Source organism: Schistocerca americana, chromosome 5, assembly GCF_021461395.2.
Source record: "Schistocerca americana isolate TAMUIC-IGC-003095 chromosome 5, iqSchAmer2.1, whole genome shotgun sequence".
Taxonomy (NCBI): Eukaryota; Metazoa; Arthropoda; class Insecta; order Orthoptera; family Acrididae; genus Schistocerca; species Schistocerca americana.
This window is the reverse complement of record NC_060123.1, coordinates 444,035,630-444,062,112: the sequence shown is the minus strand read 5'-3', so window position 1 is coordinate 444,062,112 and position 26,483 is coordinate 444,035,630. Positions and strand designations below refer to the sequence as shown.

General features: G+C 42.5%; 1 protein-coding gene and 1 pseudogene across 1 annotated transcript in view; both read right to left on the bottom strand.

Moving 5' to 3' along the window:
* Positions 1–26,483, bottom strand: part of LOC124616421 (short stature homeobox protein 2-like) — a 122,670-nt gene that overhangs the window by 46,207 nt on the left and 49,980 nt on the right. Inside the window, exon 3 of the mRNA XM_047144728.1 lies at positions 26,316–26,373. Coding sequence (XP_047000684.1) covers positions 26,316–26,373 — 58 coding nt within the window. The remainder of the gene's footprint in view (positions 1–26,315; positions 26,374–26,483) is intronic.
* Positions 6,854–6,971, bottom strand: LOC124617318 (annotated as a pseudogene).

Here is a 26,483-nt window from a genome sequence, read left to right as displayed (position 1 = left end):
ATACTGAGTGCCATCTTAACTGCCCCACAAGACTAGCGTCCGAGAGGACAGAAATATTATTCCTCCACTGTGCATGATTGTAGAGCCACGTCGCGTGCATTGTGTCAGGAGATGTGCTTGTTTGCAGCAAGACAGATACCCACACGGACACTGTGGCGACACGTACAGCACCAAAGCGATTAGTTTTGCAACTTACCTCGATGCGGTAGCAGAGGATTGTGTGCCAACAGTGGTGTGCCCAGATACGGTACTGGACACAGATGTGGCACCACGTCGTATTTTCAGACGAGTTTAGGATCTGTGTATCACTATGCGTATCACTATGGGCGTCTTCATGTCTAGAGGTTTCTAGGAGTACGAACGTTGCCAGACTGTATCCGTCATCGTCACATAGGCCCAACACATTGTGTGATAGTACGAAATGGCTTTTTGTACACAACACGATGACGTCGCTTGGACAACAACCATTAAATTGCTGAGACGTTAAGGCCAGTGGCTTTACAGTATCTTCTGAGTCTCCATGACGTCACCTTTCAATGACACAACGCAAGATGGTAAGTTGACCATTTTGTCCTAGCCCACACCAATATAGAGAATGTAAAAACTGTTGTTGCCGTAGCCAGCACATTATCCAGATCTCTCATCCATTGAAAACATCAAGTCATGGGTTGCAGAGAGACTGGCACGCCACCACTAGCCAACCACTATGTTTAATGAACTTTTGTTTAGAGTTGATACACCATGGGGCGACGTACCGGTATCTGTAACCTAAGCTCAGCCGGGTTACAACTATTGCTGCTCTCATAGGTGGCAGGTGTGTACAGGGTTCGCACCTTCAAACCACCAACAAATTTGATTCCATGTGTATCATAGCGAGGAGATCTTACGTGAAGATTAGGCCTGCTTGCCAGATCATTGAAAATAAGATAGACACTCACCTCGATACAACCATGAGGATCATCTCTGGTTGCATAAAAACTAGGGATGTCACGATACAAGTAAGTATCTGACACTTTTGTTTCAGCACCGAGTACTTTTGAAATCAAATCATTCTTTCGAGATTTATTCGGCATCGAAAGAAAAATGCTTGTATCGAATCGATTTTACGCACATATCTGAACAGTAAGCGAGTGACGCTCGTATCTGCTGTCGGAATGGTAACTCTCAACCAACTTACAGCTTTATTAAAGCATTTTGGATATGTCACAAGAGAAGCATCTGGATAAAAGCATGTTACATTAAGCTGTAACGTTACGGGTATTTAGGCGAGCTATTCGGCCGCCCAGTATTCTTACGAGGCAGGATGAATTCGCTGTACGGCTGAATACTGGTGGCCCCAAATCTTTTAGGGAGCGAAGCGGCAGTTTCGACATCTGGCTAGGGGCCCGCTCCAGGCGACTCAAGTACAAGGGTGTCAGCAAAGAACCAGATGTCGGTTAATCCTGTTACGGGAATTTTGGCGATGGACGTTCGGTAAGGAGGACAGACAATGCTCCAGCAATGCCGAGTGCCAGACTGTCTTAGAGATTTTGTATGTCCATCCTTTTAGCGGGAGGTCTCTGGGACGAGGGTCGTTTACTATCGTGACAAATAACAACACCTACAGCCGTCCGTATGATTTTGTTCGATTTTGTTGCTACCAGTTTCAACGCTTCAGTGCGTCATCTTCAGGCTGGTTTTGATGCGGTACACATCAGTTGCCACAATTACTGAATACGCAGATAATGTGTCAGCACTCCAACCATCAACTATCAATTGACTCGAGAACCATTGAAATACGACATCCAAGGATATGTCTCAGCGACATATCTTTGGATGTCGCTGAGACGTATCTTTGGATGTCGTATTTGAATGGTTCTCGAGCCAGTTGGTAGTATTACATGCATTAATTTGTGAATCATCATGTTGATCTATGAAGTATTTCGAGTTGGTGAATCTTTTGTGTATTGTGATCACGAAATAGACGTAGGTTACGGGAGTGTTTGATGACTATTTAGTTTGGGGATTTTGCTGCCATTCTTGTATCACTCTCCAAATCATTTGCAGAATAAGAAAACATGAGAGTCATGTTTCCATGTTTGTACATCTATGTTCAACAACATCTTATCGTCGTTGCAGCATATGGGCCTAGTGACTGAAACTGTGACTCAGAACAGAAATAAGTTATCTCCTAAATATTTACAGCAGTTGCTCTTTTTGTGAAATATTCCAAAAGGTGACTTTTTCTTTTAGGGTGATCGTCAATAAAGAAACAAAATTATTAATGCATTTTATTAGACTACATAAAATAATCAGTCGAGTGACATACCATATGTACTCAAAAATACTTCAGTTGTGTTAAAAAAATTAAGAACGTATCGATACTGGCAGGCATCGATCCTTTTGGGGTATTCGTATGAGTAGAATCGCTATACGACTTCAGTACTACTCATCTGATTAGGTATTGCTACTTCGATGGTATGGGAACATCCTTAATAAGAACTCTCCATAGTACTGGCTTCCAACGTCCAGCCACATCGCAATCCCTCTGTTAAGAAGAGAAGAAGCGCTGTTGAAACAATATTCCAAAATAATGAATAATCTTCGACCTCGCATCAGTGAAGATATTCATTTCAGAAGCCAACAGCTTGCTTTTAGGAACTTCACCATTGACAGAAAATGGTGTGAAACCTGAATTACGAATGTTCCATCTGAAGTCCGACGTCTTATTTACCTTCTACAGAGACTCAAGAGCTTTTAACTCCCACGACATGAGTAAAACTCTCACAAAGGGGTAAGCACTCCACACCGAGGTGTAATCGTGGGGCAGCGGACCAGATCATCGAGTACACTGAGTGGCGTGTAAATTGAGGGCCTACCTTTTCATGCCTGTACTATCAAGCCTTCGCTGGATAAGGAAAGTGAACATATCATACGAGAATAGCTGTTTCTTTGTGTAATAAATAATTTGTATTTATGTTTTGTTTTTTTCCTACTTGTATTTCTGATCGTATAAGGGCGATCAAAAAATTTCCGTTCGAAGGTCGTGCATTCCAGAATTGGTCCCAAACAGGCAAAATTGTCGTGAGCATTGAGGCAATCTTGCCATCGATGCACCAGGTTGAAGATACCTGTTTGCGCAAACACTGTGTCCTGCGGCGTGAAGAAGTCCATAAGAGCCTGCCGCTCACCCTTGTCCGACGGGAATCGTCGACTCCCCAAGCCTTTTTTGTAAGGGAGCGAAGGCGCGATAGTCGCATGAGCAGAGATCAGGGCTGTAGGGCACGTGCTCGAACGTCCCCCACTTGCGGTGGCGTAACTTCTGCGTAACGACATTTGCGATATGGGGACATGGGTTATCACGAAGCACCACCACACCTTGTCTTAGTTTTCCCGGACATTTCACCTTAATTGCACTCCTTAATTTCTCAGTATCGTTCTCCAGTGATTGAGACACCAAGTTCCTTGAAAGTCAACAAACAATGGGCCCCAGTAATCTAAGAACAGGGTGAGCATCACCTTTCCAGCCGATAACTAGCTCTTGAGCATCTTGAGACGAGAGAACGATGGATGACATCACTGCATCGTAGACACTTTCGACGGTGATTCGCAGTGGTCGCACTAGTTTTTGTCGTCTGGGTTGCTCTCAAAGAATGTGTTGCCTTCAAAATTGACACTCATCACGTGCTCCAGGCATACAGTTATTCGATTTGTTTTTTGTTCGGCACTCAACGCCCGGTGTGTTCACTGGCTACGACCATATAGCTTACAATAGTCTAACTTCTGCCGAATAATGTGTTCACTCTACATAAGGCGACTTCGATGTCCTTTGCTAGCGCCGGCCGGTGTGGCCGAGCGGTTCTAGACGCTTCAGTCTAGAACCGTGCGACCGCTACGGTCGCAGGTTCGAATCCTGCCTCAGGCATGGATGTGTGTGATGTCCTTAGGTTAGTTAGGTTTAAGTAGTTCTAAGTTCTAGGGAACTGATGACCTCAGATGTTAAGTCCCATAGTGCTCAGAGCCATTTGAACCATTCCTTTGCTAGCTCACGAATGGTTATGCGGCGGTTCGCTCTAATCGCACCATTAACTACTGGCTTGTTGTTGTGTGTAATGGATGAGGCTGGCCTCCCAGATCGATCGGCGTCTTGTATCGAATCTCTACCAGGACCGAACTTGGCGCACCATTTAAAAATAGTTGTTTTAGATACACTTGCTGTCCATACACATTCTTCATTCTCTGACGGATGTCTACGGCGTTCGGCAGCCAGGTAAAGAACAACAGCACACAGGTACTGTTTGGACGCATTTGGTAATAACGTCACCATAGTTCACGTTTCCGCATTCACTACACACGTTGGAAAGACACGAATGCCACACTAATGCCTTGTGTACATGGCGGTGCTTATAGACCCGCATCGGAGTCGAGCGGGTTGCATATATGGTGCTCCAGCGCCCTCAGACGGAAACTTTTTGATCATCCCTTATGTAACGAAGAGTCATAGAAACTGGTACACCTGCCTAATATCGTGTAGGGCGCCCGCGAACACGCAGAAGAGCCGCAACACGGCGTGGCATGGACCCGACTAATGTCTGAAGTAGTGCTGGAGGGAATGGACGCCATGAATCCTGCAGAGCTGCCCAGAAATCCGTAAGAGGATGAGGGGGTGGAGATCTCTTCTGAACAGCACGTTGCAAGGCATCCTAGATATGCTCAATAACGTTCATGTCTGGGGAATTGGTGGCCAGCGGAAGTTTTTAAACTCAAAAGAGTGTTCCTGGAGCCACTCTGTAGAAATTCTGGACGTGTGGAGTGTCGCATTGTCCTGCTGGAATTGCCTAAGTCCGTTAGAATGGACAATGGACTTGAATGGATGCAGGTGATAAGACAGGATGCTTACGTACTTGTCACCTGTTAGTCGTATCTAGACGTATCAGAGGTCCCATATCACTCCAACAACACACGCCCCTCACCATTACAGAGCCTCCGCCAACTTGAACAGTCCCTTGGTGACATCCAGGATCCATGGATTCATGATGTTGTCTCTATACCCGAACACGTCCATTCGCTAGATACAATTTGAAACAAGATTCGTCCGATCAGACAACATGTTCCAGCCATCAACAGTCCAATGTCGATGTTGACCGGCCCAGGCGAGGCATAAAGCTTTGTGTCGTGCAGTTATAAAGGGTACACGAGTGGGCCTTCAGCTCTGAAAGTCCATACGATGTTTCATTGAATGGTTCGAACGCTGACACTTGTTGGTGGCCCGGCACTGAAATTTACCGCAATTTTGTGGAAGGGTTGCACATCTGTCACGTTGAACGATTCTCTTCAATCGTCGTCGGTCTTGTTCTTGTAGGATCTTCCTTCTGCCGCATCGATATAGGAGATTTGATGTTTTACCGGATTCCTGATATTCACGGTACACTCGTGGAATAGTCGTACGAGAAAATCCCCTCTACCTCGGAGATGCTGTGTCCTATCGCTCTTGCGCCGACCAGAACACCACGTTCAAACGCACTTAAGGCGAGGTTTACTATCTTTTGCTTCCAAAAAATCAATTTTTCTTAAATTGCGTTTTTGGATCCACAAAAGTGTTATGAATCCACCCTGAAACGGTTTTTCCGAATACGCAACGGAAATGTTTGTTATTCGCGGTTGAAGAAAAAAATGCACCTGCCTGAAATCCGTCTTTTTCACGCACCAGTTTTTTTCTTTCGGTGGACGAGCTATTGTACCGGTGCTTGGAAGGAAGTACACAAAATTCAAATGAAAATTAGAACGCGTGTGTTTGGAAGTTAGCCCCCACGCATTTGCATTCTGGTGCGAAGACTGTGGAGATTGCGACTTTCCTGACAGTGAGCAGCTTCAACGAAAGGCATTCAGTAGTTCTGAAGACCATGACGACGATGGACGTCAACCTGGGACTCTATTCGACGCAGTTCGCCAAGCATTCGGACGACCACTGGATTCAAGCGGCCGAAAACCGCTTGTCACCGGCCGTACGAACGGCTCTGGAGCAGCGCGGGATGGCCCAGATCGAGCAGAACGCCCTCTGTGAGGAAGAGGAAGGACTTGTTTACGGACCCGGAATAGCATATTGAACGTAAGTTGCATAATATTACATTTGTGTTTAGTCAAAGCTTCAAATGCGTTTTTCTCGAAATGAATTTTTTTTATCGCGCGGTATGGTAACTTCAAATCTACTGAAGCGATTGCCATGATTATTTGTTTCCGACGAAGCTAACTAAATTGCCTAGGAGTTGTACCACGTTTATTCCGATCCATCAACTATAAATATTTTCACTTGGCCGCCGAAGTCGAAAAATCTATGAAAATTACCCTATTTTTTTTCAAATGGCCGCCAGTTTGTTTCCTATGGTCCAACTAACTTAAGCGAGGTACAACTCCTAAAGAATCTTATATACTTCGCTAACGTCAACTCAATTTTGATTTCAGACGAGCCGGCTGACCTGTGACATACCGCGTGTGGAGGTCTACATCGAAATTTTGTTTCGTTCCGACGGCACTTCCACCTTTGCTCTTCGACATTTCCGGTCGAAAATATTCCAGTTTGTAGTGGAAATATCAATAAATATTTTCACCAAATTTGACATTGATATCTATAACACATCTCGAAAAAAAATTCTCAAAGGACATGTTTTTTTCAGGCCAAAGATCGCAAGCACTCCGTCATCAGGCCACAAGTGGCCCATCGGGACCATTCGACCGCCGTGTCATCCTCAGCTGAGGATGGGGATAGGAGGGGCATGTGGTCAGCACACCGCTCTCCCGGTCGTTACGATGGTTTTCTTTGACCGGAGCCGCTACTAGTCAATTGGCATCACGAGGCTGAGTGCACCCCGAAAAATGGCAACAGCGCATGGCGGCCCAGATGGTCACCCATCCAAGTGCCGGCCACGCCCGACAGCGCTTAACTTCGGTGATCCGACGGGAACCATTGTATCCACTGCGGCAAGGCCGTTGCAAAAATAATAGACCTCCCCTTAAATCTTGATAACCTGCCACTGTGGCAACAGTAACCGATCTAACAATTACGCTTGACACTTATACAGGCGTTGTCGACCGCAGCGCCGTATTCTGCCTGTTTACATATCTCTGTATTTGAATACAGACGCCGATACCAGTTTCTTTGGCGCTTCATATAGAGCGATACGTCAAATAAATAAATAAACCTATAAATTTAATCATATACTCTACCTATTATACCAGGAGTACATTCGCGCATTAAGTAGAATTACTTTTCATGCTACCCTTGTGTTGCCATTTTAATGGCCAGCAGTATATATGTGAAGGGGGGTATTTTTGTCAGCGCAGCAGGCACTTCGCCACGGGACAAACTCGGCCTTGCCCTCCCGGAGCCCGGAGCAGTCCGCCTGGTACAGGGCACCCCCGCCAGTATATCGCGTTCCCCCAAGGCCACTTCCCGCCGTCCAATTTGTATATTACGGCCGTGATATAGGGCTGGGCAGCGCAGCGCTAAGCGCAGAAATACGCGCCGCTGATTCACGGCCGTCGGCGGCGCGCGGCTCTAAATCACAGCACGCAACTTCTTGTTTCTTCTCGCAGGGTAAGGACTCTGCTCTCAGCTAACGGCTAACTTATCGCCGCGCTGGACAAGGGCCGCCAGGAACTGCAGAAACGCCGACAGTTGGGGTCACAGCTTCTGAAAACAATACCACACCATGCACATCTACGTCTGTTTCTACGTAAGGTACTCTTCAAGCCACCGAACGGCGTGTGGCAGACGGTATTCTCTTGCACTGCTAGTCTTTTCCTTTCCTGTTCCACCCACAAATAGAGCGAGGGAAAAATGACTTTCGTATGAGCCCTAATTTCTCGTATTCTGTCTTCGTATCGGAGGCCGAAGACTTCCGGCATAAGATGTCACACCTCATTCTGCCAACGGCCTTGTCAAAAAGGGTGGAGGAGCGGACAGAGGTTCAGGGCACTCTCTTGTCGTAGGGGTGGCAAACAGCATGGGGATGCAGAAAGCAATGGAAACCACTGCCTTAAAGACAAGTAACATGTATCCACAGGACATGTGGCCTGTAATTGAAAAAGTGTCATGATAATCTCTCCATTAGCAAAAGATTCCGGAATAGTCCCCCATTCAGATCTCCCGGAGGGGACTGCCAAGGGGGAGGTGTCCATGAGAAAAAGACTGAATAATCAACGAAAGGATAACATTCTATGAGTCGGGGCGTGGAATGTCAGAAGCTTGAACGTGGTAGGGAAACTAGAAAATCTGAAAAGGGAAATGCAAAGGTTCAATCTAGATATAGTGGGGGTCAGTGAAGTGAAATGGAACGAAGACAAGGATTTCTGGTATAGGATAATATCAACAATAGCAGAAAATGGTATAACTAGACTAGGATTCGTTCTGAACAGGATGGTAGGGCAGAGAGTGTGTTGCTGTGGACAGTTCCGTGATAGGGTTGTTCTCATCAGAATCGACAGCATAACAACACCGACAACGATAGTTCGGGTATACATGCCAACGTCGCAAGCTGAAGATGAAGAGATAGAAAAAGTATACGAGGATGTTGAAAGGGTAACACAGTACATAAAAGGACACGAAAATCTAATAGTCATGGGGGATTGGAATGCAATTGTAGGAGAAGGGATAGAAGAAAAAGGAATGGACATCTATAAAAAGGGCCATCACAGAAGTTGGAAAGAAATACGTAGGTACAACGTAGGTAACTGCGAAGAAACTATGGGTAACAGAAGAAATACTATGAAAGGAGGAAGTACAAAAATGTTCCGGGAAACTCAGGAGTAGAGAAATACAAGTCTCTGAGGAATGAAATAAATAGGAAGTGCAGGGAACCTAAGATGATATGGCTGCATGAAAAATGTGAAGAAACTGAAAAAAAAATGATTGTCGGAAGGACAGACTTAGCGTACCAGAAAGCTAGAACAATTTTCGTTGATATTAAAAGCTAGGGTGGTGACATTAAGAGTGCAACAGGAATTCCACTTTTAAATGCAGAGGAGAGAGCACATAGGTGGAAAAAATACACCAGGAAGAAATGCAGATGATAAACGGGTATTCATTGGACAAATATATTATACTAGAACTGACATGTGATTACATTTTCACGCAATTTGGGTGCATAGATCCTGAGAAATCAGTACCCAGAGCAAACACCTCTGGCCGTAATAACGGCCTTGATACGCCTGGGCATTGAGTCAAACAAAGCTTGGATGGCGTGTACAGGTATAGCTGCCCATGCACCTTCAACACGATATCACAGTTCATCAAGAGTAGTGGTTGGCGTATTGTGAAGAGCCAGTTGCTCGCCCACCATTGACCAAACGTTTTCAATCGATGAGAGATCTGGAGAATGTGCTGGTCAGGGCAGCAGTCGAACATTTTCTGTATCCAGAAAGGCCCGTACAGAACCTGCAAAAGGCGGTCGTGCATTATCCTGCTGAAATGTACGGTTTCGCAGGGATCGAATGAAGGGTAGAGCCACGGGTCGTAACACATCTGAAATGTAACGTCCACTGTTCAAAGAGCCGTCAATGTGAAAAAGAGGTGACCGAGACGTGTAACCAATGGCACCCCATACCATCACGGCGGGTGATACGCCAGTATGGCGATGACGAATTACACGCTTCCACTGTGCGTTCACCGTGATGTCGCCAAACACGGTTGCGACCATCATGATGCTGTAAACAGAACCTGGATTCATCCGAGGTTCGTCGTCGAGTACACCATCGCAGGCGCTCCTGTCTGTGATGCAGCGTCAAGGGTAACCGCAGCCACGATCTCCGAGCTGATAGTCCATGCTGCTGCAAACGTCGTAGTGCAGATGGTTGTTGTCTTGCAGACGACCCCATCTGTTGACTCAGGGATCGAGATGTGGCTGCACGATCCGTTACAGCCATGCGGATAAGATGCCTGTAATCTCGACTGTTAGTGATACGAGGCCGTGGGGTTCCAGCACGGCGTTCCGTATTACCCTCCAGAATCCACCGATTCCATATTCTGCTAACAGTCATTGGATCTCGACCAACGCGAGCAGCAATGTCACGATACGATAAACCGCAATCGCGATAGGCTACAATCCGACCTTTATCAAAGTCGAAAACGTGATGGTACGCATTTCTCCTCCTTAGACGAGGCATCACAACAACGTTTCACCAGGCAACGCCGGTCAACTGCTGTTTGCGTATGAGAAATCGGTTGGAAACTTTCCTCATGTCTGTACGTTGTAGGTGTCGCCACCGTCGCCAGCGTAGTGTGAATGCTCTGAAAAGCTAATCATTTGCATATCACAGCATCTTCTTCCTGTCAGTTAAATTTCGCGTCTGTAGCACGTCATCTTCGTGGTGTAGCAATTTTAATGGTCAGTAGTGTACTTCGATATCTTTCTTTAATCCGACCTGGTACGAATCCCAAACACTCGAGCATTACTCCAGAATAGGTCGCAGCAGCGTCCTAAATGCGGTCTCCCTTACAGATGAACCACAGTTTCTTAAAAGTCTCCCAATCAACCGAAGTCGAACATTCACCTTCCCCACCACGATCCTCACATGCTCATTCCCTTTCATATCGCCTTGCAACGTTACACCCAGGCATTTGAACGACATGACTGATGGTCGAGCGCTTGCCCGCGAAAGGCAAAGTTACGGTTTCGAGTCTCGGTTCGGCACACAATTTTAATCTGCTAGGAAGTTTCATATCAGCGCCCACTCCGCTGCAGAGTGAAAATTTCATTCTGGAAGCATCCCCCAGGCTGTGGCAAAGCCATGTCTCCGCAGTATCCTTTCTTCGAGGAATGTTAGTTCTGAAAGTTTCGCGGGAGAGCTTCTGTGAAGTTTGGAAGGTAGGAGACGAAGTTCTGGCAGAAGTGAAGCTGTGAGGACGGGTCGTGAGTCGTGCTTGGGTGCTAACATGATAGAGCACTTGCCCACGAAAGGCAAAGTCCCGAGTTCGACTCTCGGTCCGGTACACAGTTTTAATCTGCCAGGAAGTTTCATGCATACAGGGTGTTCAAAATTTAGGGCCCAAACTAACAGGGATGAGACAGGAGACAAAAACAAGTATATTTCGTAGAGCAATCATGTGTCAGAAACCAATATTGCGTGAACATTGGGCATGTGTAGATATTGCACGAGTGGAGCACATAAATGTCGTTATGTCTAACTTTGTTACACCAAATTTTAGTTTGAGATACGTTGTATGCTATGATGTCATTCCCTTCGACACTGAGTTGGTAAACTGCGGTTTGCACTAGTGCCTGTATGACAGTTGCAGTGACAACATGAAGCTCTACAAATGGGAAGAACTCCGAGACTTGCACTTTGTATACCATGTTGCTGAAGGCAGAAGGAGAATGTGGTTCCAGCATGATGGGGTTCCAGTACACATTACGGAACCAGTTCGAATGGTAATAACCAGTATTTATGGCAGTCGGTGGATCAGCCGAGGAGAACCTGTGCATTGGTCTGCAAGCTCCCTGGACGTCTCCCCATCAGACTTCTTTCTCTTGGTATACATGAAAGCCGAGGTGTATTCCATCGCTGTAACTCGGGGGTGGAATTGGTTGCAAGAATTCTTGCAGCAACAACACAAACACAGAACACACCACACATCCTCCAGTGAACACGAGACTCCTTGCTATGTCGATACCGGCTCTGCACAGAGCTTAATGGTGCTCATTTTGAACATTTATTCTGATGCAATAGTGATCAGAACAATAAAGCAGTGAAAAACATTTAACACAGTTTCGTTCTCAATGACACACTATAACCTCCTGCATACTCAGTACGCCAACAATATGAGTTTCCGACACATGGTTGCTTTACGAAACATATTTGTTTTTGTCTCTGTCGTCTCCCTGTTAGTTTGGGCACTGAGTTTTTGGACACTGTGTAGGCTGTCAGGATAAGCGTGGATTTGCAACTATTTCCATATTATAGATGGCATTGTTCTTTATTTATAAGAGTTATAAAAAAAGTTAAAAAGGTTGCGTGTCATGTCAGAGATGAATAATAATGAACATAAAAGCAAACCAATATGGAGCATAGAAGGGGAACAGGAAGGACTATTAGGAAACAAGATGATATTTTAATTAAAGATAATGATAAAATGCTCCTTGATACCAAATATACAGCAAGCTTTATCTTTCTTGAAGTCTTCCCGGCGGATCGAATATTCCATCAAGTTTCGGGCGTGCATCCGGGATATTATTAATTCTTGTTCCGATAATTCGGCTGGCAACTTTACAGCCATTCTCAAATGTTATCTCTGACGCACGCGCGTTTGCTCCACAGTATTGTGTAAAGTGATTTAAAAATCTTGCAAGCGACCCACGGCGAGAATGGCTGAAAGGTTGTCAATCGAAAAATCGGAACAAGAATTATTAATATGAATAAAACAGTTTTCTGCGTGGGTCACTTAATTATTTTGCCACTACGCGTCTCAGTGGTTCACACCATTATCTTCAGGTGGAGAATTGTTTATTTACATAGATGGTGTTCGTGAAGAGCGCAAACGCCTTTCACAGCAGCAGACCAAGGGCAGTGTAGGTTATTGTACGTATTTTGCTGACGATACAAAGTTTTTTGAAAAGATAATTTTAAAGTTGAAAAATACGGATTTGTAAGAGAAAATAGTATGTACAGGATTACTATAATCGTAAATTGTCTGCCTACTGAAACTTCCTTTCAGGTTAAAGCTGTTTGCCGGACAGAGAGTCGAACTCGGGACCTTTGCCTTTCGCGGGCAAGCGCTCTACCGTTGCCCGCGAAAGGGGAAGGTCCCAAGTTCGAGTCTCGGTCCGGCACATAGTTTTAATCTGCCAGGAAGTTTCATATCAGCGCACACTCCGCTGTGAAAATCTCATTCTATCTGCATACTTCTACTTGTTGTGTGTCCTCTCCGCTGTACGTTGTGTTTACCCTGTCACTTCGAAGATGTTATGCATGTTGGAGATATGCTTGCTTACATTGGATACAAAAATAACTGAAAGATGCTGTAGCTGTAGCTTGGTTACTAATCACTCTAGATCACAATTCAATTATTATATGGTTTTTTAAAAAAGTGTGAATGGACTGCATAAGCCAACAACATGTGCACAGTTCTGTCATTACATTAGATGGTTAAATGTACATAAATATGTTATTCTTCTATCTTAAAAAAATGAATGGGCTGCAATAGCATATGGACATGTGCGCAATTGAAGCTAAGAGCCGTGCGTTTAATCACGGGTCCGTTTAATACGTGTGAGAGCATTATTTGGATGTTCATCAAACTCCTGTAGCAACCGCTAGAAGAGAGTTGTGAACTGTGGACAGATTTATTGCAAAAATTCTGAAAATGTAGTTTCCAAGAAGTGACAAGCAGCTTGTTAACTTTTTTCACATACATCTCGTAAAATGAGATAGTTTGTAGTTGATTCCAGTGTGCGCTCTTTGGCGTCCGAGATATATCAGTAGGACTGAGGTCAGGTAACCCTGGATGAGTGGTTGGTGGCGCTTACAAGCATCCTAACATCGGTGGTGTGGAACTAACTCAGTTTCGGAGCTACAGACTGACAGATAGCCTTGCTGAAAGCACAGGTTGCTTACGAGCCATGCGTGCAAATTAACGGTTGCACATTGTTGGAAAGCAGGGACCTGTACTGTAACATTGGCGATGACAGACGATGGTAGATAGGCCGGGGACCCCTTTCCACCCCGTATAAGAATCCCCCACATCGGAATACCTTCATCGCCTGCATTGTTGACAAGTGGGATGCATCGTATCACGCGTTTTTCAGTGAAGACTGCTAATGGCGAGCATCAACAAGTACGGCGATTTACCACTCGAGGTGACCTTCTGTGGAAGCTTCTTCCCCTCTCTTTTAGTTTAAATAAATAAATATAATACTGGCAGATAAAACAACTGTACGACACAAAGTAATAATGTTAGCTCACTGTCCATCTTAAGAGTGGGTCACATGCTGCTGTCATTCATACACTGCGGCTAGCCCAGTTCAAATTCAAAATATTCAAGTTATCTTACGGTCTGACATCTAAGTATGGCACAGCTGCGAAATAATATGAATAAAATCATTTTAAAGGAATGATCACCATAAATCATTGTCAGATTCGAACACCGAAACCATCAAAATTGCGCTTTCAAAAGTTAAAGTATTTCACATGCGCAACCGACTCTTCGAAATTACACTAACTCCAAAAAAAAAGTTAAAGTATTTCACATGTGTGGCAGACTCCCCACCTACAATGGATCACTTGCATATCCCACTGCAGACTGACACAGGTTCTTCCTGAACTGATGATCAAACATGCAAGAGCCCGAAGGCTCAGCTTCCGCGTCCTTTATACTCTCTGGTTTCCCCGACTCTTCCATGCAAACCACCAATTATATAAAATGGGCCATCATTCAGATTTAACGACTCTTACAAAACTCATACGCGTTCATCAATAAACATGTGGAAAGATGTTAAAATACAAATGCCACATTAAGATTAGCGTATTCATTTGAAGTGTTTTCACGGTGGTGCCAACAAACTTTACAGTGAATTGTGGACAGATTTATTGCAAAAATTCTAAAAATGTAGCGTCAAAGAAGAGACAAGCCGCTTATTAACTTTTTCCACACACGTCTCATAAAATGAGATTTGTATTTTTGTTAATCGTTAACATGAGTCATTACTCAAATTATCAACAATCTAACATAAAACTGCAAATGTTACATATTAAATGGAAAGTAAACGATTGTAGTTTTCACGTGTTCGTTCATATACTGTGTAGCTATGGAGGATTCAAAGATCTGGCACGATTTGCATATTCAGTATTAATTAACCAGGTTGTAACTTGAGTTGTGCAATGACTATTGGTCTGAGACGTTTAGTTGCAGAAACATAGTAACTTTTATAAGAGCAATGCTAATGGGTAGGTTTAGCGGTAGTGAATTCCTATTATTTTTACGATCATTTTGGTGTACAGGGTGTCTCAGAAGGAATGGTCAATATTTTAGGGCTATGACAGGAACACTCGCGTGGGACAAAAATGTCTAGCAAACATGGGCTCTAAAACGCATAATTTAAGAGCTATGAGCAAATCTTTATCTTCGATAATGTGAAACAAATCTCTTCAAACGTATGCATTTTAGACTTTTTTTGCTTCGAACGGTCATTTCTATCGCAACCCTGAATATTGACCGTTCCTCCTGGAACACCCTGTACCTGGGAATTGTATGTGACCTTCTTAAAACTTAGCTCAGAATTTCATGAATACAACTGCTGTGTCCCATGGAGTATAAATTTCTGTGGAGTGAGCTTTCGGACGCGCAGAACGAGAATTCTGTCAGCAACATCTGCTGCAGCTCACCTCGCACGATTTTGGGACGGAGCATTTTAGGCCGGACAACGCTTAGCGTATTTCGAGAGTTATTCGCTGCTATGGATGGGTCAACTTCAGAAGCAGAGTGAAACTTCGCATGTGTGATTTACAGACATCTTAAAACTTTGTTACCATGAAGTTAAATTGGCTTAAAGATTTGGAGAGCAATGGTATTGTGCTTTTTCGCCGCAGCTGAAATTCCCCCTTATTTACGTTTTTTCGGTAACGGGATAAGAAATGACAACCAGTTATATTTTTTACGTTTCCCATTGCACTTATTCATGTTGTCGAAGCTTTGTTCTAATTAATTACGTTACAATGCCCTGTAGACAACACCGAAGTGTCACGAAAAAAACAACGCATCTGGAGCTATGAAATTCTGACAGTAAACACGGTAAGCGATTTGCACCATCTGCTTGTCCATTATTATTTCCAGTTTTTCTTTATTTATACTTCCGCTTTTTATAAACAAGTAAAATATCTATGACATTTTTTCGCCATCTCACCAGAAAAGTAAAATCATACACTACGCACAAAAATAAAAAATACATCAATCCTCGAATTTTGCAGAAGCAAAAGAAATGACAGCCAACAATATTTTTATACGTTTCTCTATTGCACTGTTTCATATTCTCGATTCTGTTATAATTAATTACGTTACTATTACACCGTATAGGAAACGTGCTCATGCGGAAAATCTTAACTACATACAAGAGTTCGAGAACCTGCATAAATTGGAGGAAATTAATCAGACTTTCATGTGAACATAGCACCGATATGTATACACTGACTAGCAATATTCTCACACAGTCTTCTAAATTTATCTAGCGCTTGTTTCGTAAACACTTGGCCATAAAATCACAGAAATTATCTCTACAATACAAGATTGTGTAATATCGTATCTCGATATTTTTCAACTTACAAAGTGCCTCATGACATTCACAATTATACGTTTATTGTACATATGTAAGAAAAGTGATTGGTCCTCCTTCCACACACTTATCTTTGCATCTGTAGCAACGAAAGTACTGCATCATACCTGTTCCTAAAACTCAAACGTGCGGAAACTTATATAACACAAGACGAACACGTGTAATATTCAAGTTTCCCCATTACCACAAGTTGTAGACAAGCAGCGTCTTCACAAAATCACGTGACTGGCCCGGTTTGATGTTGAGAACATGCGCAGTAATCTACGCTCAGCTCATAGATATATGTACTCAATGCTGTGTCCTTCAGAGATACGAGATACAGCGATATAGAAAGGGTCGCACACGGTGAGGCCAGCCTCCAGTGTAGCACAACATAGTTACGATCTGACGTCATAGAGGGCGCTCGAAATACGGACTATGTCATGCTCCTGCCTTACGTCATGCAAATATTTCCGAAGTGGAAAACCTTCTGCCAAGAAAGAGTGTATCAACAGTTCGAGATCGTCAACACCGTGCCTCAAGACAGTTTCAGTTATCTACAGTCGCCGCCAAGGAGAGCCCATCTGGACAGTTATTTTAGTCGTAACTCATTCGATTCGTATTGGATTAATCAGTGTTCAAAGATTGATCAGTGCAAATGAACTTCAAACTGCATTGCTAGTCATGTATAATTTATTTATTGTTAATTGATGCTAATCTATGTTGCTGTGAATTTTGGCGTAATGTACCTAAATCTATTTGGCCCCATGACGAGGCTGCATAGTTGCTGCGTGCAAGCAAGCCTTTTCAATAACAGAAACTACTTTCGGTGGTTTGCATTTGTGTTGACACCAACAGTATTTGGTGAATACAGCAATAACATTTCACCATATTTCGTTGCTTCACTGATTCCGTCATTGCAATCTAAATTCCCAAAGCAAACCTGGTTCCGTGGTTTTCCTCCTTTTTCAGACTCGGGGAAAACCCTAATACTGGCCTTCTCTTATCTGTGGCATGTGACACCTAATATCCTCGGCTTTTGACACTGTTTACTTTTCGTCTGTACTGGTCAGTTCAAGTCTGATCTCTTCCAAGTCTGTTCTTGTCACACAGTCTGTTACCATCTCATTCCATGTCCCCACATATATAAATTACTGCCGCCACCACTTTTAACATGCCGCACATCTTGAGATTGAAGCTCTTCTGTCCGTGCTCACTTACAAATGGATTTTTTTTCTTGGGGTGGAGGTGGGGGGGGGGGGGGGGGGGGGTAGGAGGGGGCTAGGTCTGCCTTCAGCAAAATACAATTTTATCTTTTCTTCTATTTCCCAGACATGTTTCGCTGATCGTGTTTTCGTATTTTGTTAACAGTGATAATGAAATTTACAAAGTGCAGTTTTTCACAGTGACAGTGATGCAGAAAACAGAAAAATGACACTATGAAAGAAAACAAGCGCAATTAAAACATAAAAAACAGCAAAACCACAGTAAGTTGTAACAAGAAAGAAAATAAAAGCCTACTGATGACGCTGTAACTTCAGCGAAACATGTCTGGGAAATAGAACAAAAGATAAAACTATGTTCTGCTCAAGGCAGAACAAATGAAAAGTCCAGGGGAAAAACCTGATAAGTCCAAAATTCCAAAATTTCTGTTTTGTTTTTCATAATTTAATAGACCAGCCAGTGTAGTTTTAGCTCGTTTTACAGAAATGTTCAAAAACCTGATGAGTCAAAAGATATTCTGATATCTTGTAAGCACGTGCAGGCGAAAAACATTATAAGTCCACGCAAAACAGGAGAATATCCTGAAAAGTCCAGAGAATGCAACGATAAAATTTTATGACTTAATGATTCCCAGCCCGTGCAGGTTTGTTTTCACTAATGTTATCGTTGTTTTGTCATTGTTGCCACAGTCATTGTCGTGTATAAGTTGACCATTGTTGTTAGCTTTGTGGAGTTTGTGAAGGAAGATAGATCTAGCATTGTATTCTGTCAGTGTAAAATGAATAAAGAAGACAGTGACTCATCTACTTGCGAAGAAAACTATAGAATGTCATCAAAGAAGCTGACAAAGAAAAGGAAGAAGTATGGTCGCGAGAAGCCTCCAAACGTTTAAGATTGCAATCACATGAAACAGGAGAACCATGTAAGTGCAAAAACAATTGTTTTGATATTGTCAGTGATGAAGATAAAAGAAATATTATTAATAACATGAACCACTTTCAAAATCAAGTTCAATAAACCTGTATTTAAGTGGTTTAATCACAGTGGTCTCTGTACAGCGAAGGGGTCCTAGAAGAGAAGAGCAGGAAGCAAAGTTTCGTGATGCATCATACAAATTCAGTGTTTGTATTTCCATTAATGGAAGTGTCCAAGAAGTACATCTGTGCAAGCAAGCATTCATGTCATTACATGGAATAAAGAAGAGCAAGGTAGATAATTTACTGAAGAAACTTAAATCTGGAGACCAACCTCTACAAGACGGCCGACTGAAACACAGATCCTGCCCACAGGCTTTGAGAGATGAAACACTTGCAATAATAAGAGGGCACATTAAATCCTTTAAAGGTCGCAACAGCCACTACAGTTTGACGAAGTCAGAAAAAATTTACCTACCAGAGTCTTTGAATATTGAAAAAATGTTCCATACGTTGAAGGAGAAGTTTCAGGATCAGAGCGTGTCGTATGAAACATACCGCACTATATTCAGTTCAGATTTGAATATAAGTTTTGGATATCCATGATCTGATGTTTATGGCTCCTGCGATGAGTATCTAGCCAAGAAGAAAAATTTGAAGGAACTGACTTTAACATCATCTGTTGAAAATAAAGTAAGGCTTCATTCCGAACTTCGACCCAATGAAATAGCCCATGAACTGCATCTCAGAAAACAAAAAGTGTTCTATGACAGGAAAAAAAAGCGAAGATGGAATGTAAAAAAAATCCATCAAAGGTTGCAATTATGATGGATCATAGCAAAAACTTTCCTTGTCTAAATATAAAGACAAATGAAGTTTATTATAAACGACAGCTTTCTGTATTTCTATTCAATGTTCATGTTTTGGCAACAGGGGACAGCTATTTTTACATGTATCCAGAGAGCACAGGCCAAAAAGGAGCAGACGAAGTTTCGTCGTTCCTTCATCATTTTGTGCACAACTTTCTAAATTCTGGAGATCTTCTGTGACTCATGTGGAGGGCAAAACAAGAATGCCACTGTGTTCAGATTCCTTCACCATCTGGTCCATACAGAAAAACGATTGGACTATGTAAAGATGACATTCCCCATAAGAGGTCATTCGTACCTCGAATGTGATAAAAATATTGGTATGATAGACTAAACTCAGGAATGTCAAATTCCAAAGGACTGGTGTCAGGTTTTTCTGAAGTCACGCACACCCCCTTCGTCTTTTGTCATCACTGATGTTGAGGAGCAACCAGAGATAGGTAATCAAATGCTGGACAGAGCATCTGGATAATACAATACACAAGAAGTAACTCCCTTTCCAGTCCAGGCCAATAAGAGAACTGGAGGTCACACGATACCATGCAGCACTGGTTCAGCGTAGAGGAAGCTACAATGGAGCATATGAGCAAGCTTCATTACTTCTTCGTGGAAAGAAAGGGCAAGATTCCAGCCTGAAAGAAGGCGAGTTCAGCCTACCCTCAGCTAAATATGAAAGTATAGTAATTCTTTTATAGCAATATGATTTGAAAGTCTTTTTTATTTATTGAAATAAGAATTTTTTTAGTATTAGGCATATAGTTATTTAAATTAAGGGATTCTGATTTTTTGCAGGCGATCTTAAAATATCTACTGAGAAATACAGAGATTTACAAGACTTAAAAAGATTTTGCGGTAGTGAAGTGCAAGTGTATTTTGATCGTCTTTTGCATTAATCCATCATCGAAAAAGCACAGGACCTTTTATAGAAGATTATTAAATGATTATATGAGATAATTTGTTGTAACATGAATTTGAAATCTTGTAGTTACCTGCAATCTGTTATGGACTTGCATATTTTTCCTCTGCACGACCTGCTTTCGTAATAAAATTAAATCATATTATTGTAAATCCTATTCAGATGTGTATAATTTAAGCAGTACTCTTTCTCTGAAAGATATATTAAGGTCTAAAACAAAAATGAAGAAAAACTAAAATTTTATGAGTCTTGAAACTTTAAATTTCGTCTCCTGAAAAAAATAAGAATTGTGACTTACCAGGTTTTTCCCCTGGACTCCTCAAATCTAATAATTATTAGTTTACACCAGTGTTTAATACATCACTCTACCATAACTTCCACGAAATTGAAGTTTAGAGAAGTACAGCATTGGAAAAGTATTCATCCACAAATTTGAGAATGTGATATAAGTGGCCTGAGGGATTAAAACAGATGGTAGTCCTTGCATAACATTTCCTAAGCCCAGGGATCTCTCGCACATAACTAATGATACAGGCACGTGGATCGGAATACTTAATAGCCGTGTGCCTGGATTGCATTGTGACCGTTTCTACTCGTCACTTATGTTCTCAATTCTGCAAGCACCAGCTATAATTCAATCCTGCAATTGTTTGTTTTATTCGTTGCAAGCTGCGGTACATGCACATAATGAAAACCACAGATCAGTCATATGATATTTGTGAGCTGTTATCAGCATTTCATAGACAGGGTTTATGTAATGCATTGCACCCTATTGCCCTGCTGTGCGTTTAATAGCACCTGGACTATCTGAACATCACTATTCGGGTATTTAGTTTTAATTTTGATACTTGTCACAGTTTCTTGAATTAACGTTAGTTCATCGTAACAATGCTACTGATCGATCACTTTCACAAGTGGAAGCATGACTTTCGTGACACAGCTCGCTGTTGGTCTCGTGGCACAATATACGAACAGAAGTATTTTCATTACACACAGTTTATAAGCCTATCTGAATTAGAATGTTCTCTGAATGTTTGTTGATTCCGTAATAAGCGCGACGCGACTGATTGTTACATCGACAACATGAGACGTGAATGCGGAAAGTAGACTATTCGTAATAATTAACAAATAAATTTGCTGACAAACACTGATATAAAACATATAACTTCTACTATGAAGATTTTAACCGTTTTTGGCAACACAACAGTTGGTGTTTTTGTATGCAACGCGTCCGGCAATACTCATGGGGCACATCAAAAACTGATGCAGCACCATTAAAACCTCATGCACCTTACTAACAATTACACTCTGCACGTTAGAGAGATGCAAGTATAGATTCTGAGGCGGACAGCGATACTACAGTAGGCATACAATGTGTAATGCAATTGATTTATGAATTAGGACAGCAACAATTTATCACAACTTTGACAATATGATATGTGAGTGACACATGGACTAAGCGCAGTATGCGCTCGACGTAATCAGTATTTCACTAAGCGCTGAGACAGTGGACAAAGGTGTGCAGACTACGTAAGTGTGAATGTGAGCGGAATGCCTTTTCTTTCAGTCGTTTCCGCCTACGTTCGCGAAAATAGTCTGTCTGTTATATTTATTTTAGAGGACGGTCTTTCCCTTTCGGAGTTAACATGAAGAAACAAGCAGTCTTGGTTGCAGTGTCAAATTTTTTTGTTGTTTCCCAGTGACGCGTTTCACCTTCATTTAGGTATCTTCGGACTGGCTGATGTTTGGTAGCGATGTGTACATGGGATATCGAGTATAAAATATCTCAACAGGTAAATGCTTTAAAAACACTGCAAGGTGCCCTTATTACGGCATGTAGCGCAGTCCAGTGCAAACCAAACGGGATCAAGCCTGGGACATTTACCTGCTGGGATATTTTATGCGCGGTATCCCATATACCAACCGCTACCAAATAATAGCTATTCCAGGATGCCTAGATGAAGGTGAAACGCGTTATTAGGAAACAATAAAAAAAATTAAGTCTGCAACCAAGATTGCTTCTTTCTTCATATCATACATATTGGCTGCTGTACCAAACCCATTATGAACTGTAAAAGGCGTTCTGAGTTGCCATAATCGACCTTCTATGATTTGCAGGCTGCGTGTGACTGGTGAACCAAGTAGGATTTGTTGTTGACAGCAAGTACGGTTAGCGTATGTATGGGCGCCTTTTGCTGATTGGAATTCTCCCTGAAGTCTATTAGCTCGCAAAACCATCCACGTCGACGGGCCCTCGCACAAGTAACTGTAAAAATTCTGTGTTAAACATGCACTCTGAGACGAATGATCATAATTTCGCAACAATTAGATGATTGATTTACTTAAGAGAAAGAGCTTCACAAACTGAGCAAGTCAATAAAGCTTTGCTCGATATATGACTGATGGTGTTGTTGGATGTCTTCCTGAGGGATATTGCACCAGAGTCTTTCCAACTGGCGCGGTAGATGGTCAAAATCTCCAGCTGGTTGGAAGGCGCTGAACTTTAATGCTCCAAACGTTCGCAATTGAGAAGAGATATGGCAACTTTACTGGCCAATGTAGGGTTTGACAAATACGACAAGCAATAGAAACTCTCGCAGTGCGCGGGCGAGCATTATCTTGCTGAAATGTGAGCGTATCTCGGGATTTTGATGATATAACGCTCTAATTGGACACAATTTGGCACATATCTATCAATCAGTGCCAAGCCTCACAATTGATAGTATAAGGGCCGGGGTGGACCTAGACGTTATTGAATTGCTTCTTTTGTGAATAAATCATCAAGTTTTTATGAAATTCTACTCATTTGCTTGTCTGTACATGTACATCACATCTACCGATATCCATCCCATTCGGATAATTCTTTCGTGGTGCGTCATCTTCCTGTCTTAGAATATAGCATGTAATTTCTAGAAATCCTTGCCCTTTTCAAAACTCTTAGTTTTCATGCTGCATTATTCTCTGAACAGAGATATTCCAATAGGTACGACGATTCTTTACGCTAAGAGACCTACCTCCATACTTCAAGTGTCCAATGGTAGAAATCCAGCGCCCAAACCGACTAAACAGAGATACCTATGTGCAGCGCCGTTTTCTGCACCCCATAACGAGCAGGAGGTCTATATGGTATCCTCATTAGCCCTTACGCAGTATACAGGGTGGTCCATTGATCGTGACCGGGCCAAATATCTCACGAAATAAGCGTCAAACGAAAAAACTACAAAGAACGAAACTCGTCTAGCTTGAAGGGGGAAACCAGATGGCGCTATGGCTGGCCCGCTAGATGGCGCTGTCATAGGTCAAACGGATAACAACTGCGTTTTTTAAAATAGGAACCCATATTTTATTACATATTCGTGTAGTACGTAAAGAAATATGAATATTTTTGTTGGACCACTTTTTTCGCTTTGTGATAGATGGCGCTGTAATAGTCACAAACATATGGCTCACAATTTTAGACGAACGGTTGGTAACAGGTAGGTTTTTTAAATTAAAATACAGAACGTACGTACGTTTGAACATTTTATTTCGGTTGTTCCAATGTGATACATGTACCTTTGTGAACTTATCATTTCTGAGAACGCATGCTGTAACAGCGTGATTACGTGTAAATACGACATTAATGCAATAAATGCTCAAAATGATGTCCGTCAACCTCAATGCATTTGGCAATACATCTAACGACATTCCTCTCAACACCGAGTAGTTCGCCTTCCGTAATGATCGCACATGCATTGACAACGCGCTGACGCATGTTCTCAGGCGTTGTAGGTGCATCACGGTAGCAAATATCCTTCAACTTTCCCCACAGAAATAAATCCGGGGACGTCAGATCTGATGAACGTGTGGGCCATGATATGGTGCTTCGACGACCAATCCACCTGTCATGAAATATGCTATTCAACACCGCTTCAACCGCACGCGAGCTATGTGTCGGTCACCAATCATGTTGGAAGCACATCGCCATTCTGTCATGCAGTGAAACATCTTGTAGTAACATCGGTAGAACATTACGTAGGAAATCAGCATACATTGCACCATTTAGATTGCCATCGATAAAATGGGGGCCAATTATCCTTTCTCCCATAATGCCGCACCATACATTAACCCGCCAAGGTCGCTGTGTTCCGCTTGTCGCAGCCATCGTGGATTTTCCGTTGCCCATTAGTGCATATTATGCCTGTTTACGTTATCGCTGTTGGTGAATGACGCTTCGTCGCTAAATAGAACGCGTGCAAAAAATCTGTCATCGTCCCGTAATTTCTCTTGTGCCCAGTGGCAGAACTGTACACGACGTCCAAAGTCGTCACCATGCAATTCCTGGTGCATAGAAATATTGTACGGATGCAATCGATGTTGATGTAGCATTCTCAACACCGACGTTTTTGAGATTCCCGATTCTCGCCCAATCTGTCTGCTACTGATGTGCGCATTAGCCGCGACAGCAGCTAAAACACCTACTGGGGCATCATCATTTGTTGCAGGTCGTGGCTGACGTTTCACAATTGGCTGAGCAGTTCCTGTTTACTTAAATGACGTAACTATCCGACGAACGGTCCGGACACTTGGACGATGTCGTCCAGGATACCGAGCAGCATACATAGCAAATGCCCGTTGGGCATTTTGATCACAATAGCCATACATCAACACGATATCGACCTTTTCCGCAATTGGTAAACGGTCCATTTTAACATGGTTAATGTATCACGAAGCAAATACCGTCCGCACTGGCGGAATGTTACGTGATACTATCACAATGCGAAAAAAGTGGTCCAACTAAAACATTCATATTTCTTTACATACTGCACGAATATGTAATAAAAAATTTGGGTTCCTATTTTAAAAAAAAACGCAGTTGATATCCGTTTGGGCTATGACACCGCCATCTAGCGGGCCAACCATAGCGCCATCTGGTTTCCCCCTTCAAGCTAGACGAGTTTCGTTCTTTGTAGTTTTTTCGTTTGATGCTTATTTCGTGAGATATTTGGCCCAGTCACTATCAGTGGACCTCCCTGTATATATGCTACATCAAACTTTTATTTTTTTCTACTTCAGGGAATAATCAATATTCGCTGTACCTGACTGTGGCATATACTTCACACCATTTACTTTCTCTGCATTATTTATTTTCCTTTTTGCAAGTCCCAGGAGCTCTCAGGATCTGCTTGAAGTAAGCCGTTTATAGCAGAATCAGCATGTCTTCGAAAAAGGAAAGATATTTCTTTTTGTTTTCAGTACTTTTGGTCCAGGAGGTGTTCAGAATGTGCTATTATACACTAATATACCCTACACTATCGTATGAATTTTGCTGACTGTTGCAAATATTTCAGTTATTTTCCAGAATAAGTAGTAGTGACTTTGAACGCCTCATAAAATTTGGTGAAACACATCAATTTCCTAAATGTAGTATTACAGTCTTATTTTGTTCTAGAACAATGCATTGATTACCAATACAAACTTCACATTCATAAAGTCTAAGCTCATGATATGGGATGGCTTAGCTGCTAACCAGTTGTAGTTGTCCAGCATTGAAGTAGCGTCTATGATCCGTAATAGCAACAGCCACACTTGCCATCACGTACTGTTGCCCTCAACAGTACACTCACAGTAATCAATGGTTTGGCTGAGTCAAGATACTCATTTTCAAATATTAACGCTGACGTTTGAATTGCCCAATTTGTCCGTTACTCACTAATTGGAGTGACCAATGAGTTGAGTAGCGAACAGATGCAGTCATATTGGCCCCATTTCCTATCATGCCCTTGACTGTCACACTTGGAGCCTGTCTCACAACACCCCACACGCGATAGGGCAATCGATTTCATTCTCCCTGGTGACATGGTGCCCGGGAGTGCTCTGACTCTAGCACAGCACTTACCTGTAATTCACATACTAATGAAATCAATACAAAATCTTAATTGCATTTCCTATCATTGGTTCCACCTGTCAAAGTGCTCCATTTACAGTACACTGTCGTCAGTGTTACTGACTCTAAAGGTTTAAGTTACAAATCAGCACACACTCCACTGCAAACTGAAAGATTTATTCTGAAACATCCTGCGTAATAGATATGACAATAGGCATCCACATACCAGTGGATATTTATTTGGCTTACCTTTCTGCATTTGGCTTTCGTGCTTGCGACACTTTGCACGTCTGTTCTGGAACCACACCTGCAAAATACCAAAGGGACATTCAAAAACAGACATATATCCTCCACATCTAGGAATGAACATTCCTACCTTACATTGTGACACTGTGAGAGACATTATTTGAACAACAG